This window comes from Phyllostomus hastatus, unplaced genomic scaffold (assembly GCF_019186645.2).
Source record: "Phyllostomus hastatus isolate PE091 unplaced genomic scaffold, TTU_PhHast_1.1 phas_scaffold_21, whole genome shotgun sequence".
In the NCBI taxonomy this organism is placed as follows: Eukaryota; Metazoa; Chordata; class Mammalia; order Chiroptera; family Phyllostomidae; genus Phyllostomus; species Phyllostomus hastatus.
In genome coordinates, this window is record NW_025334017.1 from 23,846,325 (window position 1) to 23,862,171 (window position 15,847).

General features: G+C 39.5%; 1 protein-coding gene across 6 annotated transcripts in view; it reads right to left on the bottom strand.

Moving 5' to 3' along the window:
- Positions 1-15,847, bottom strand: part of UBR5 (ubiquitin protein ligase E3 component n-recognin 5) — a 124,287-nt gene that overhangs the window by 16,360 nt on the left and 92,080 nt on the right. For 4 of the 6 annotated variants that reach the window (XM_045860998.1, XM_045860996.1, XM_045861000.1 and 1 more), the window contains exons 35-48: positions 15,683-15,806; positions 14,976-15,087; positions 13,506-13,637; positions 12,873-13,130; positions 12,076-12,344; positions 11,517-11,728; positions 9,031-9,261; positions 8,440-8,513; positions 6,838-7,010; positions 6,625-6,738; positions 5,544-5,764; positions 3,998-4,118; positions 3,810-3,914; positions 627-870 (exon numbers count right to left, since the gene is read on the bottom strand). In XM_045860998.1, the coding sequence (XP_045716954.1) occupies positions 627-870; positions 3,810-3,914; positions 3,998-4,118; positions 5,544-5,764; positions 6,625-6,738; positions 6,838-7,010; positions 8,440-8,513; positions 9,031-9,261; positions 11,517-11,728; positions 12,076-12,344; positions 12,873-13,130; positions 13,506-13,637; positions 14,976-15,087; positions 15,683-15,806 (2,390 nt within the window). The remainder of the gene's footprint in view (positions 1-626; positions 871-3,809; positions 3,915-3,997; positions 4,119-5,543; positions 5,765-6,624; positions 6,739-6,837; positions 7,011-8,439; positions 8,514-9,030; positions 9,262-11,516; positions 11,729-12,075; positions 12,345-12,872; positions 13,131-13,505; positions 13,638-14,975; positions 15,088-15,682; positions 15,807-15,847) is intronic. The other 2 variants (XM_045860999.1, XM_045860997.1) reach the window with 1 other exon arrangement.

The window sequence follows — 15,847 nt, forward strand, 5'->3', positions numbered from 1 at the left end:
AATGCCAATTATCACCTATTTAAGGCTTTTATAATTTTCACACACATTTTACTTTGCTAATTGTAATCCTGAAAATTAGGCAAGGGTTCTAATCCCAAAGTGCTGATCCCCAAAGGAAGTAAAGAACTTGCACCATAATGTCGATAGAAATCTTACTATCAAAAACCAGTCTTGCTCTATTAAACAGTGAGGTTAGTGACACATCATCAACCAATTTACATTTGGTTGCAGGCTTCATTATCTCATTAGGAACGGGTAGCAACTCTACAAATCATACTTTTAATAGCGCTGCCCTAGAGAACAGTATTTTATTCTTAGGTATCTGTACCAATATAACACAGGAGTGGAAAATACTGCAGTCTGCTTGGTGAACATTTATATTTCCATGGATCTTATAAACTCCACTCCCAAACCTAGAACAACTGAGATGAGAAACTCAAAAACATAAAGATTAAGGAAAATAAATGTGGCAGTAAAACAGCAAAAGTGCTAATCTGTGGTTCAGAGTACTTTAAACAAGATTAAGTCACACTCTAGAATGAAAGTACATATATAACCACAATTATCGTTGTTTCAATCAATCAAGGAAAGATCTGTATGATGCTTGTTGCCCATAGAGTACTTACTTGTATGAGTGCCTTTGTTGGCATTTTGGATGCAATCTAGATTTGGCAGTTTTTCATTTGACAAAAATGCTTGCGCGATGGCTGTGTAAAAACTTCGAGCTACACCACTGCCCTCTCCTGGCTCATCCTTAAATGTGACCTTTACTCTGTGCACAGCCATTGGTGTTGTAGCACATCTTCGACCAAAGTGATTGTTGAGCTGCCTCATGGTCTGCTGAATAAGAAGGTCCCGATCCCGATCGACCTATTGAAACACATCAGCAAGGAGTGAGTTCAGTGTTGGAAACCACCCTGAAAACTTTCTATGTAAACTCTGAAAATCTGATTTTAGCTTTTTCTTGACAATTTAAATAATTACAAAGTGATCTGGGTTCTCAGAAACTTATACATTCCAAATAAACAACATTCTAAAGCACGTAATATTTTATGTCTCAAAGGGCACACCTCAAGTAATCAGCTTCGATGAGAGGGGAGCTGTGTCACTGGGCCCCACCAGACACCTAGTACATTAGAGGCCACGCTACCAAGAGGGGGAGCCATAGCAGCTCTACCTAACACAAAGAAACAAACACAGGGAGGCTGCCAAAATGAGGAGACAAAGAAACGTGGCCCAAAAGAAAAGAACAAATTAAAACTCCAGAGAAAGAACTAAACAAAATGGAGATAAGCAATCTACCAGATGAATAATTCAAAACACTGGTTATAAGGTTATTCAAGGAACTTAGTGAGGGCCTCAACAGCACAAAAAAGAACCAGTCAGGAATGAAGGATACACTAATTGAAATAAAGACCAATTTACAGGAAATCAGCTGTAGAATGGATGAAGCCAACAATCATATAAGTGATTTGGAACATAAGAAAGCAAAAAAACAACCAATTAAGAACCACAAGAAGAGTCCTGTCTGCTGTGGCTTAGTGGATTGAATGCCAGCCTGCAAACCAAAGGGCCGCTGGTTCAATTCCCAGTCGGGGCACATGCCTGAGTTGTGGGCTAGGTCTCCAGTGCAGGGCACGTGAAGGGCAACCACATATTAATGTTTCTTGCTCTCTCTTCCTCCCTCTCTCTAAATATAACTAAATAAAATCTTAAAAAAGAAAGACCAAGAAGGAGAAGAAGAGTCCAAAAAACAAAGATAGTGTACACAGGTTCTGGGACAACCTCAAGTGTTCCAGCATCACAGGGGTGACAGAAGAAGAGAAAGAGCAAGAAACTGGAAATCTGTTAGAAAAAAGAATGAAAGAAAACTTCCCTAATTTGGTGAAGGAAATAGAAATGCAAGTCCAAGAAGCACAGGGTCCAAAACAAGATGGATGCAAACAGCCCACTGCAAGACACACCATAATTAAAATGCCAAAGCTTAAATGCAGAGAGGGAATCTTAAAAGCAGCAAGAGAAAAGCAGTTAGTTACCTACATGGGCGTTCCCATAAGACTGTTATCTGATTTCTCAAAAAAAAATTTGCAGGCTAGAAGGGATTGGCAAGAAATATTCAAAGTCATGAAAAGCTTGCTCTACCCAGCAAAGATATCATTTAGAATTGAAGGGCAGATAAAAAGCTTCCCAGACAAGAAAATACTAAAGGAGTTAATCATCACCACACCATTATGATATGAAATACTAAGGGACTTGTTTGAGAAAAAGATCAAAACTGTGAACAACAAAATGGTAATAATAAATACATACGAATCTATCAACAGTTCAATCAAAATATAAATAACACACTAAGCAAACAAGAACAAGGACAGAATCATGGACCCAGAGAGCGTTTTGATGGCTGACAGATGGGAGGGAGTTAAGAAGTACAAATAGGTAGTTACAGAATAGCCATGAGGTAAGTCTACAGATGTAAAGTGCAGTATAGGAAATGGAGTAGCCAAAGAACTTACAAGCGTGACTCATGTATATAAACAAAGGGGTGGGGATTCCCACAGGGGAGGGGCAAAGGGGAAAAATTTGGGACAACTGTAACAGCATAATCAATAAAATATAATTTAAAAGGAAAACAAAATGAAACAAAAGAAAGGCCTTGAAGGGTAGAGTACATTGTAAAGAAACAATAGGAATGGAAACTAGGTTTCTCCAAATACATACTTCTTCTTTGTGTAATTGACCTTGCAACACTGTAGAAATTTTACATTAATTATGAAATAAAAGAACTCAACTAAAAAAAGGAAAAAGGAATTCCTAAAAACTGAAAGCAAAATGAAACAAAATGTCCTAATTTTATGGAGATAGTAGCAAAAACCACACAGATACAAATTATTTCAATTAACTTTAAAATAAAGTAACGTGACCATACATCTCCAACTGAATACACTCTAAGGGCAAAAAAACTGTGAATCTTAAGCTATTTTCAACAATCCTTTTGTGGTAGTGTTGACCTTATGATTCTAAGACTGTTGTGTGTGTGTGCTGTGAGAGAAAAGCAATAAGGGGTTTCATTAGCATTGCTGGGAATCTGGGTATCCAGTTTGGAAGAAAGGAAATAAAAGACTAAGGTGAAAATAAAACAACCTTGCGGTCCTTCATCTGTAATTTGATTGAGATTATCAGTATGAAATTATGAGGTAATTTTCTTCTTTTTTTTTATAAGGAGCATTTCCTTCCTCTCTCCACTAAAAAAACCTAGAAGCAATGACCAATCTAAGAGGCGGGAGCAACCCAAATTAGATTACAAATACAATTCAGAATACAATTCCCTACTAAAAGCAAGCAGGGCTTCTTGAAGAAATGGCTGTCCTAAGTAAGTCTGTGACAGGAAATACACTTGATGAGACATACGGGAAACTAAGCAAGTTATCAAAGATTACTGGAGTCATGTCAAAAGGACTGAGGAGCCAAAAAGGAACCAGACTCCTACTAGCCAAAAAAGAGACTATTTCAGCATCAGCTGGAACAATATCCCCAATGACATGAAACACATCCAAAACATTTAAATCCATGTTTTCATAATGATACTTAAAAAAACAACAACAACAAAAAAACACCTCATTGATCATCCCCAGAGGATGCTCGGAAACTAACTGCCAGAGATAGCCACTACTCTAAGTTTGGTAATTACCATTTATTTTCTTTAAACTTTGAATTACACAGCACATATCCCTAAACAAGATTATTAATTTTTGTTTTTATACTTTTCATAAATGGCATACTATACGTATAGTATAAGAAAATCTGAATACCTTTACCTCTAGTGATAAATCTCTTGACTGCTGATTTCTCAGTTTTTCCATTTCTCTACGGAATTTTGATTCTTTTACCTCAAAACCACCCAATTCGGTTAGGATCTTAAAAAAAATGCATGACAAAATTATTCTCTGAAATATGTTCTTATAGACAAAGAAGAATTTAAAGTGCTGAACATACGTACCGATCCAGGTTCTGCTCCCACGTCCTCCATGAACACCCGGCCGAACAGCTCTAACGAAAGGCGCCAGCGTCCCAGCAGCATGTCGTGGGAAATAACCATCCCCATGAAGCTGCACTGCGGCCTGAAGGGGGGTTGAGGGGAGAGTGGAAAGTCATTTAGCCAACTCTGAAACTTTCTGACTTTTGGCCGATGACAGTAATTTACTTGGTCTTTTAATTTTCTGAGGTTTTAAATACTGCAAACCACATCTTCTCTAGTGGAGAACTTTCTCTAGCTACTCGTTCCTCATAGGACATCTCCTATTTACTCCATTTTCCCCTCTGTCCTTTATATAACGATATACACCCAGGCTGCTTCATGTCTTCATCTTTCATTTGACCTCCTCTCCTTCAAGTACGATGTCTGTCTCCATCTAGGCGACTCTCAGACCCCTCTCTACTTCACACTTCCACAATAAGCCAGAGTTTCCACCGCACTGATATAGTCACTCCAATGATACTCAAAGTCAAAACGGTAAAACTGAACATGGCCTCTCACTGCAATGATATTGCCTCCTGACTTCTTTCCGTAGTAACATCTACTTCCCTACTGCACGCACACGAAACCAATTCTAATTTTTCTTCCCCCCCAGTTCCTCCAGAGGGGTCCAGTCCTGCAGAGCTTCTCTTCCTTTCCATGATTTTCTTTCTGTCCTGAAAGGCAGTACTCTGCTTCAGCTGCACCCCCACCCTTTACTGCTAGCACAGAACTAACCACAGCTTTCTGCCTCGTCTCCCTCCCTCTCGCACTTCTCTCTGTCCGTCTACCTGCTTCTACCCACTCTAACTACTTCGGCCCAAGGCAAGCTGTTTCTAGGACACTTGGGCCGCCCAGTCCATAATTCTTCCTCGCCTTTTATGGTTTTTAGACCACGTATAGTGTATAGAATTTCCTAAACCAGCTTTAATTCCTCTTAAGCAAAAATATAATCTGACATTATGTTAAGCAAAAAACAGCATGAAGCAGATACTCTACAAATCAGTTGGTGATGAGTCATATTGAGCCACAGTGTATGCTGGCAAATTTTTATTGGCAAAGCAAAGAATCTACCTCTTGAAAGAGAATTACCAACTGTGGACCTGGCAAAACAGCTGAAGTGAATGTGACAGCCACAAATCTAGAAACTTCTTTCTAGTTACTCTGACACTGCCCCTTAGCTGAGCTGCTGATAACAAATCTATAATTGGCTATCTGACAGATATGTGTGTGTGTGTGTGTGTGTGTGTGTGTGTATGTATTAACTTATTACCAAACATTAAAAACATAGTGCTAGAATTTCCTAAATAGCAAGGAGAAAATTATGCCAATCAATGACAACAGTCACAAAAAGCCGCCAAAACCCATATTTATTACTTAAATATCTGCTTATAATGTATCAGAACACAAAAACATTTCATTTTATTATATACAACTCAAATAAAATTATGAAGTATATAAATAAAAATTCTCAATCATATAATAGCCTCAAAGTAATACAACAGAAAAACTGTCTTCACTTAACAAATACCTGAAAGACGTGAGCGGCGGCCCCTCGCTCTCGGTCAGCCCTATTTCGGCCAGCAAACTGCTTTTCAGCTGCGCAGCTAGGTCATGAGCAGATGGCCCTGGTTTTGAACTCTCGGCTTCTTCTGGCACTATGTTCTGTTCTTCCCCTTCCTTTTTTTGCCGATTTTGCATGTTCATTACATTTTTCAAATTGGCAGCATAGGACATTTTAGTTGGAAGAACCTGTGAATTTTTACACTTAAAAGTTACACACTTAAAAACTGACCACCAATTCCAGTGCATTTACCACAGCAGCCAACAGGAACTTTTAAAAGAATCTTTGTAACATCTGTGTTTGCTTACATCTCTTTTGCACTTTCAAACTTTCCCTTTATCATTAAGATAATAAAATATTCTATTCAACTAAATTTCTTCTATCCCTGCTCTTAAGCATGTTATTACCTTTTCACTGGAGAAACAGTAAAGTAAAAATAGTAAATAGTAAATAGTAAAAATTTTAGGCTTTCAAATCAGACTGTTATCTAAAACCTAGATCTTTTATTTAGCTATATAATGACAGACATTCCCACATGAAATTTATTAAATCTTCCCCAAACCTCAATTTATATTACCCACCAAATCAAGAAAACAATATTTTCTACCCAACATGGCTATAAAGATTGAGACAATGCCCAGGAAATAGAATTATCCAATAATTACTGCTGTTATTTATTTGCATTCCAGACGCAAAAAAGAAGTTTCAAGATAATATTATACGTGCTCATATATATAAAATGTGTACTTTTATATACACATATAAACACATTTTCAAGAGCATCACAACAGTCAACTCCATGAAGTAGGGAGAGCACGTAACAAAACTACCGTTTCACAGATGAAGCAGCCTGACACAGTGAAGTCGTCTCACAGCACGCTAATGAAACAGCTGGAATTCCTTTTATTGTCATAAAACAGGAATTTCTGGTACTTCCATTATTTGGAGAAATATAATATTTTGAATTACTACATTTCCAAAAAACCTGGATGCTGGGGACAAGTGCTCATTCACAAATACTGTATTACAAAGATTTTTACTATCTTACCTCAAGGCAGTTTCTATCCACTGTAACCTCCATCAAGCACTTCCCACTACTGGCAGATGAAGAATAAAGACCCTGACTTGGACGGCCAAAAAGATCCTCCTTTCTAGCATTTGGCTGGAATTTTAGCAGAAATATTCTAGTTACATCGAACACTTGAAAAAATAAAGTCAATTAAAAAGAAACCTTAAAGACCAGTTAGTTCCTTTGAATTACCTGCAACAGATGTGGCTGATCAGCCAAGGGGATGGCTTCAGCCAGAGGCACTTCGAACGGATTCGGGGGTATACACCCCAGAAACGTCATGGAATCCGAGCGTCGGAAAAACGGGTGGTTTTGGCCAGTTTCTGCAGGAAGAGAGTCATCATCCTTATCATTCAAAGCAGCACCTAAACATAAAGAGAGAAAAGGTTTGGTTTTTAGAAAAATCATTTAATTAATGGAAAGGATAAAAAATATACCTTAATCTGCTCAATCCAAAATCCTCATTACCACTTTATAAATTTGAATGCCACTCGAAAACCAGTTAATGGTCCAAAATTTTGATATTTTAAAGTGATGACTTAAAATATTAGCAGTTTAAAAGGGTTACAATAATAAATTTTATGTTACGTCTTTTAAATAACAATAAAAATTTGCCAAAAAAAAATACTGGCTGTAAGAAATATTGCTCCACTTTGTATTAAACGGAAGTTTCCCATGGCCTCTCCTTTATCTCTCTGGAGATTGAGATCTGAATATAGGTAGATTCCTGAGCATATTCAGGACCTGGCTCACACATGACTCCAAAAAGAGGGGATGGTCAAAGGCTGAAATTTGAGCATTTGCTCACTTGTAAGTTCTGCTTCCTCCATAAGAAGATAAACAAGGAAATCTATGGGCATTTAGGAACCCTGATAGGAAGTCAGCTCACCAACTTGCGTTCATTTGAGTGGTGCTTAAAGTGTGCTGTGAGGACATTGTACGCGGTGGCTAGGTTCTCAAAATCTACCAGCAGTTAGGTCAGTTGTCTTTTCCGGGGCTGACTAAAAGGTCTAGCTTATAATGAGAGTCAAGTGGACTATCGGACCTCATTTTTTAAAAATTTTAATTCCACTTGAAATAATAGCTGAAAACTACAGACTATAGAAGATTCTAAAAATTTCTTGAGTTTGGAGTATTTTCTTTTTATTGCATTAACTGTCACAGAGTTTGACATTTTGGAGTTATAATTGATATTCCTCATTTTCTTGACTAAATCTATTTTGCATCAATATTAACAAACAGCCTTGGCTGGTGTGGCTCAGTGGACTGAGTACCAGCCTGCAAACCAAAGGGTAGCTGGTTTGATTCACAGTCAGGGCACATGCCTGGGTTGCAGGCCAGGTCCCCAGTTGGGGGTCACATAGAGGCAACCACATATTGGTGTTTCTCTCCCTCACTTGCTCCCTCTCTCCCCCTCTAAAAATTAATAAATAAACTATTAATGTAAAAAAATTTCTATTAAAAAATAAATAGTCTGCTAAGATTTTAATGTAATGCCTACACACTTAAGAGTAAAGGTAAACCTCAAATTAGGAAAAATGTATAGGAGAAATACAAAGATTATGCAGAAAAAACTGTTGGAAAGTTCCTAACATTCCTTTAATGATCCTTATTTATGAAGCAAATAATGCAAGAATGTATAAGGAAAGGTGGACAGAAAAGGCAAGAAATGGGACATAGAGAAGAAAAGAGAAATTCCCACCCAGACAGAAAATAATGAAGTTAAAAAGCCTGACGGGAACTACTGAGGCAGCCATTCCTTGAAGCAGACTAGCGGTTGTTCTGTGCACTAACTTTGGTTGGTGTCATCATCGTTTTCATGTTCTGAATCTTCATTGTCAATACCCAGTTCCAAGAGTTCTCGCGTCCTTTAAAAAGACAAACGATTCATTTTACATGAAATATGTGTCTACTCTGAACAGAAGCAAAGATGATGGGAACTACAAGCAAAAAACACTGAAAAGGTCTGTTAAGTATTCAACCAATTTCAAACATTGTGATAAAGTTTCAGACTCTGGGAACAGTAGACTAACCAGCCAAATGTACTACAATTACAAAATAGACTTAAACAGAAGTAAAAAGCTAATCACACCAAGAAACAGTGAGTGGTTACATAAATTCTAATGGAAAAGATGACCTACCAGGTCAAACTGTCTCAAACATAAAGCTTAACTGAATTCTCAGGTTTCCTGTTTTAAGTGAGAAGTAGCAGCTATGGTGAAAGGCTGGATACACTCGAGCCCACAATTCCTACACAATATGTTCCTGCACTATTTATGTTTTGCAATGCTGTTCTCCTTACTCCAAAAGTCAACAATGTACTAATGAAGACCACACTGAGCAAGTAAGTATTTCTTAAACCAACCTCGTGGCAAGTATGGATACCTTTTGCGTTCCAGTTGAGGTGTATCCAATGTTGTCTGTTGATTCATTGCTTTAATCCAATATATAAGGGCTTGAAAAACATACGCTACATGCTTCAGTGAGCAAACATCCAGAACTGGAAGGACATCAGAATGCTCATCATTATGTGACCGCATCAGAGACAGAGCATAATTTAGGAAGTCCCCTCGAGCAGACATCATTCCTTGGCGGGCAGAAAGCAATGTGGCACGTCTATAGAAATAAAATGAAATGGAAGTGATTATAAAAAGAACACAAACATGAAGTCTGCCACTATCATAAGTATGCAAAATTAAGCACTCAGACTATCCATAAATAAAAACCCATGAAGGCCGTGGCTCTACTTTAGATCTTTTGTACAGAAAAGGAATCCCAGTTTCCTTGGAATCCTCCTTCCAGCAGCGCTCCTTCCCTAAGACAAGGGTCTCAAACTTCAGCATCCATCAGAATCACCTGGGGGCTTGGTAAAACAGTTGGCCCCGCCCCTAGTTTCAGCAGGTCTAGGGTAAGGCCCCAAAATTTGCATTTCTAATAAGTTCTTAGGTGATATATCCACAGAACAAGCTGTTGTTCTGTGAAAATACGATAGACACCATCTGTAAGTGGACTGCGGGACTGACCTTGTGAGCTGGCCAGCTCACTGGTCAAGAAACAGCCAGAGAGAAACTGCTTATAGATGTGAGCTTGGACCCTAAACAACTGAAAAACAGCTAGTGTTTTGATCTGACACAGCTTGCATGTGAGCAAGTGTCTTACCCCCTTCCCACGCCCTATCCTGGGGCAGGAAACAAAGAAAACAGCTTTGTTTTCTGTACTCTCTGTAACCCTGTGCTGGAAAGCCTGTGTTGCAGAAAACTTCACTGGCCAGCCACCACCAGGGCACGCATTAATTCCTAACAAGCCCATGTCTTTCAGAGCCAGTCCTCTGGGTCACTTCTTTGGAACTGGCAAGCAGTTTGCCAAGGTTTTTCTCAGGCCTCAGCTCTTTGCATAACAACATGGATGAACCTTAAAACCATCATGCTAAGCAAAGGAAGCCAGACACAAAAGACCACATATACGATTCCATCTATGTGCAATGTCCAGAATAGGCAAATCTACAGAGACAGAGAGAAGGAAATCACTGGTTGCTTAGGGTTGGAAAGTAGGAGAAAATGGGAGGGATGACTGCTAATAGGCACAGAGTTTCTTGTGTACACCAACAAATATTCCAAAATTAATTGTGATGGTTGTTCACAGCTCTGAATATACTCAAAACTATGAACTATATACTTTAAAATGGGTGAATTATATGGTATATTAATTGTATCTCAATAAAGCTGTTATATTAACAGCGAGAACAAGAGAAAAGATCTGATCAAAACCGTTCTTCAGGGCAGACTGGCCTAATGAAAACAAGGTGCGTGCATGTTCGTGGAGCAGGCTTCCTAGGGCAGGAAAGCTGACGCCTCCCAAGTCCTATCTTTGCTCCAGATGGCTCTGCCAGGCATTCCGTTTTGCATTCTCTCCCAGGTCTCAACAAGTGCAAAATGCAAGTATGTGTGTTCATTCTACTCCTCTAGGATTTTCTCTTTATTTTCCTGTTATTCAAAATTGAAGTCTAAAAATCTAAAAGTAATTTCTGCTTCTTTTTGCTCCATCCCTCACAGCAAGGCCCTCAACTCTACTCACCTGAGTTCAAAGCTGCTCTCTCCCCTTCCTGACCTTTATTGCCCCACTGTAGTTCAGAAACTATTACACCTCTCCTGTAGGCTCCCACTGTGGGTCCTGTCAAGTTTCCTAGGCAGTCTCCTAGACCCCGTCTTTCCCTCTTTGTGGTCCACCCCGCCCCCCAGCCCAGGAAGCAAAGCCTCGGACCCTGAGCCAGAGCTAGAACCAAACCCCAGGACTCTGACTTGAGGTGCGGCACTTTCACCATACGGCACTTTCACCATATGGCACTGCCACTGTTCTGCTGACCAGTGTTCAACCTGATGCCTAGTCCTGAAAACGGTTGTCTCGTAACTGAGTAGAAAACAACAGATCCACAAAATGTTCTTTATGATTCAGCAGGTAAAAGAAATGTGATTTGAAAAACCACAGAGCAGCATTGGTAATTATACAGACTTTCCCCCTCCCCAGTACAAACCACATGCGTATTTAATCATGGTCAAAATAAGTCTTTCCGTGAATATATATGCCGTTCAAGGGGGAAATGGAGAGGGGGGCCCTTGGAAATAAGAAGACATGGATGTAAACCAACTCCTTCAAAAATGACCACATATTTAGTATTAGATTCCTATAATACAAATGAATTTTTTAAAAAATAGCCTGGATTATAACTAATTTGTTTTGCTTCAGCTACACAATTTAAAAAATAGAAACATTAGGCGTTCACTCCCTCCACAACAGAGCAAGGTCTGATGTAAAAAAACTTTCTAGAATATGAGGTTCTTTCTAAACATAAACATGAAGGAAGGTTTTCATACCGTCTGCCTTCGAGAGTCCGTAAACTAGCCTCTTCGCGTGCGGTCATCCTCTCTCTCCGCGCTGAGTTCTGAGAAGCATGAAGAGGATGACTGGGATGCCCCGGGTCACCAGCAGATGCTAATGCAGAACCATAACGTAATTGAGCCTCAGTAGAATCCATAATACTGACCATCCAGTTCCAAGTGGGTATAAGCTTTTCTTCTACATAGTTCTATGAAGACCAAACTAAAATAGTTAAAACTGTGAAAACCAAACTGAAATAGTTAAACTACCCAAATAAAGTTAAACTTGATATACAGCAGGGCCTCAAACAATGTCAGTTCACTGATGTGATGCTGTAGGAACATAACTCTTGTTTGTATCAATCAGCCTATGGTAAAATTGGTTTCGTTTTACTTAAAGTCCCAGAACCTACCACAAAGTTAAGTGAGGACTTTACTATAGTAGTATTATTTAAACATTTAAATATTTGTAACGTTAATTCCCATTATACTGGAGTTCTCATAACTTACAGCCAAAAAGTGTATCTGAATGAGTAACTTTTCAGTGGCTTCATACCTGTAAGTTTACTGCATCTTGGTAAGTCAGTTTCACAGCTGCTGGAATCTGCGAGTACACTAGGTGATTATACTTAGGAATAAGGCCCATCAAGTCTGAGATTTGTCTGATGACAATGCTATAAGCCCTGGCTAAACTGCTTGCGGATGTTAAGTAGCTGCTGGCATTGCTAGCTTCCAGTGCAGCTGCTGCAGCTGCAGCACTCGTGCTGATGGTTCCACTCCGGCGTAGGTTTGAAGGATCGATATAAATCAAGCCTGCTGAACTTGCTGTAAGGAACAAAGGACAAGCACAATAAGCTAATGTCAGTGGCTAATGATGTTTCTCAAGCACTGTATATATTTAAGAAAGCTAAAAGATTGACTGCATTTGCAAACATGGTAACAGCAAAACTTTTTTTAAGTCACACTAATTTAGGGAGGGGAGTGATGAGGGAGACAAGAATTAATATAATGTTCTCAACCAGAGGCAATTTTGCCACTGCCCCCACAAAAGAGTGACATTTGGCAACGTATGCCAACATTTTTGGTTGTCACATCAGGGCAAGGGGTTGCTAATGGATGTAGCTAATCATCCTGCAATGCATAATTACTATAAACAATTATTTAGCCTAAGGTAGTAATGTTACAAAAATTGAGAAACCCTTCTATATATAAGCTTAGATAAATAACTTTTCATATTTGACCTCAGCAAACAACAGAAAACTATTATGAAACTATTTGTTCTCTAGCTGAACATGTGTACTTTCCCAAAATACTCATTAAGCACCCTTAGGAATACCAAGTTTTCAGACTCGCCTGCCGGTGTAGACGTGCTGGAAGGGGCTGTGCTGGCTGCCCGCTGATGCTGGGTGTTGCGGACAGCCCACTGCATGGAACGCGGAGCCTGGGCAGCACCGTTGGCGTGGGAGCTATTCGTGGTTCTTTCTAAAGGCTCATCAAGCATAAAGGTCTCCTGTTCTATGTCGTCACTCTGACTGCTGCTGCTATCAGAATCACTCGAGTCATTTGATTGTGAATCATCTTCAGAAAAGAAGGCAGGAACACTGCTTGCACCTAAATTTTTAATTTTTAAAACCAAAACCATTGTGAGTCTGTTGATATTTAAAACGACAGTGTAACCCCTCATTCAGGAAAACATACTGTCTTAAATAGCAGGCTATATTCAACAGTCCACAAAGCACATCACTAAAATAGTTTAATTACGAAAGAACTCTTTTAAATGAACCTTAAAATACATTTTAAAAAAACAAAAGCAAAAGCCATTAAAATTAATACCTTCTTTACTAACATCTCTAAGGAAAAAGGATGAAGTTATAAAAAGGTGTAGTCACCCTTGTGCCTAGCACAGGGTACAGTTTAACAAATTCACACTGAACACACGCACAGCCTTAGCATCAGTAAGGAAGTTGCTAGGAGAAGGTGACATACCCGCTTCTGAGCCGGCAGTTGCTGCAGTGACAACGCTTCTGCGCCCACTAGCATTGTCTTGGTTGCTATGATTACTTTCACTGTCACTTTCTGTTTCAGCTGCTGCTAACAGGTCCAGTTCCATGTCACTCCCTAGCAGACACATTTAAATAAGAAACAAGAAGTACAAACTCACTGTGGATCCAGACTGGGTCCTATAAGCCAGAATAGCATAAGGGGGGGAACTAAGGAAGAGGGGGAAGAAAGGGCCGAGAGAAGTGGTAACTACACTACAGTGAGCGTAACTGCCTACTGAGCAGGAAAAGGAGGCCTCTGTAAATTATGGTACTCAGTGGATTCTTACACAGCAATTCAGATCTGTCCTGCAGAGCCCTACATAAAAAAGTGTCGAGCAGGAGGACTTTGGCCAGTGGGCACTGCTCTGGGCTAGGTCCACTGCTCCATTCTCACCTGTTTTAGATGCTGGGCTTGCAAAAGGGGAAGGAAGTTAAAAATGTCTAGTCTTCCTATTTCACGGTATATACACATATCAAAACACACAAAATGATATATTTATTGTATGTCAGTTATACCACAAGAAGGCTGGTTCTAAAAAAGTTTATCATATGGCTACTGACAATGGTTAAGTTGGCTGTGTGGTAAAAAGACCAAAATGACTATTAAAAGTGAAAAAGAAAGTCACAAGACTTTCCTACACAGACATGCAGTAGCTAAGACACGCACAGGAACGGGGCAGTGCGGGGGAGAACTGTAAGTAACATACAGACTGTGAGTACATGGGTGGCACTGGGGATCACTTTTCTTCTAATTTCCAAATGTCTCCTAATATTGGTTATAATTATTTTAATTTCTAAAAGCCTTTAAAAAAAAACTGAAGTGGCAGCCCTGGCTGGCGTAGCTCAGTGGATTGAGCGCGGGCTGTGAACCAAAGTGTCGCAGGTTCAATTCCCAGTCAGGGTACATGCCTGGGTTGCAGGCCACGGCCCCCAACAACCGCATATTGATGTTTCTCTCTCTATCTCCCTCCCTTCCCTCTCTAAAAAATAAATAAATAAATAAATAAAATAAAAATTTAAAAAAAAACAAAAAAAAAAAAAAACTGAAGTGGCAAACCAAGTGGTAAATAGGGAGAAGAGAATAAATTATTTTATATATATTTATATATGTATACTTGGTTTTTTTAATTTTATTTTAATCATTGTTCAAGTACAATTTTCTGTCCTTTACTCCCATCCCAGCCCGCCCACCCATCCCTCCCCACCTCTCTCCCACGTATACTTGTATATATACGCACACCACATTATTTCCTAAAATTTGTAAAAGACGCTACAGACTCCATTGGCAGAAACCATGTTGCCTATCTTTCTCACTCTACAGCAAATGGGGCTTTTCTCCACACTGGTCTCGCCCTCCAAGCCAGGGTGCCTGGGTCACCCATACTAGTAATAACTTCCCAAGTGGCCCGCATACCGTCTTCATCGTGCTCGTCGTGCTGCCCCTCGGCCTCGGCGTTCTCCTCCCCGTGTTCTTCCTGTTCATCGTGATGATCCTCTTCTCCAGCCACGCCCTCCACCACCTCAACCTAAACCAGAATCTTATTTGTAGGCAATTAAAGCACATATAAACCCACTTCTCTGCCAGTGTTCCTCCGCAGCAATCGGTAAATGAAAACACAGGGACCCCTAAATAAAGGGAGTCAAACTCTTCATTTGCTAGTTACAATTTGCTACCAAAAATTATGTTGACCTACCTCAAAGTTTATAATCATTGCCCATATGCAGAACCTCAAAATTAAAAGTTGTAACAATTGTGTGGAGTGTAAGTTTTTAAAAATTTCTGCCGTTATAAAACTTACCTAAAAAATACGTACATGGTATTTATTCTACTTCAAATACATTGCCCAAAACTACTAAAACTGTTTTTAAGTATCTCTTCTATTAACCCTTAAGTAAATACAAGTTTATTTTTCCAATTTCCTATTATTACCCAGTAAATTAAACACTATAAAAATTTTTAAAGATATATAACCACAAATGAGAAAATACAGCCAAAATCTGGTAACAGACGCATTTAATAGTAGCAAGCTACTATTACTAAAACTTAGAGTGACCATTTCCCCCTCCTTCCCTCCCAAATAAAAGCCTCTCATCTACCACCATGAAAACCGTTAAAACTACCTCTTCCACATCTGCTGAAACAATATCGTCCTGCTCTTCGTCTCTGCCCCGAACAGGCTGGGACTGGCTGATGCGCCTCTGCTGGGGGTTCCGGATGATGTAGGATGACTGGGACTGACTGGAGCTGTAAGGAGAGGGCGGTCAGGAGCACGCATGCTGCCGCCC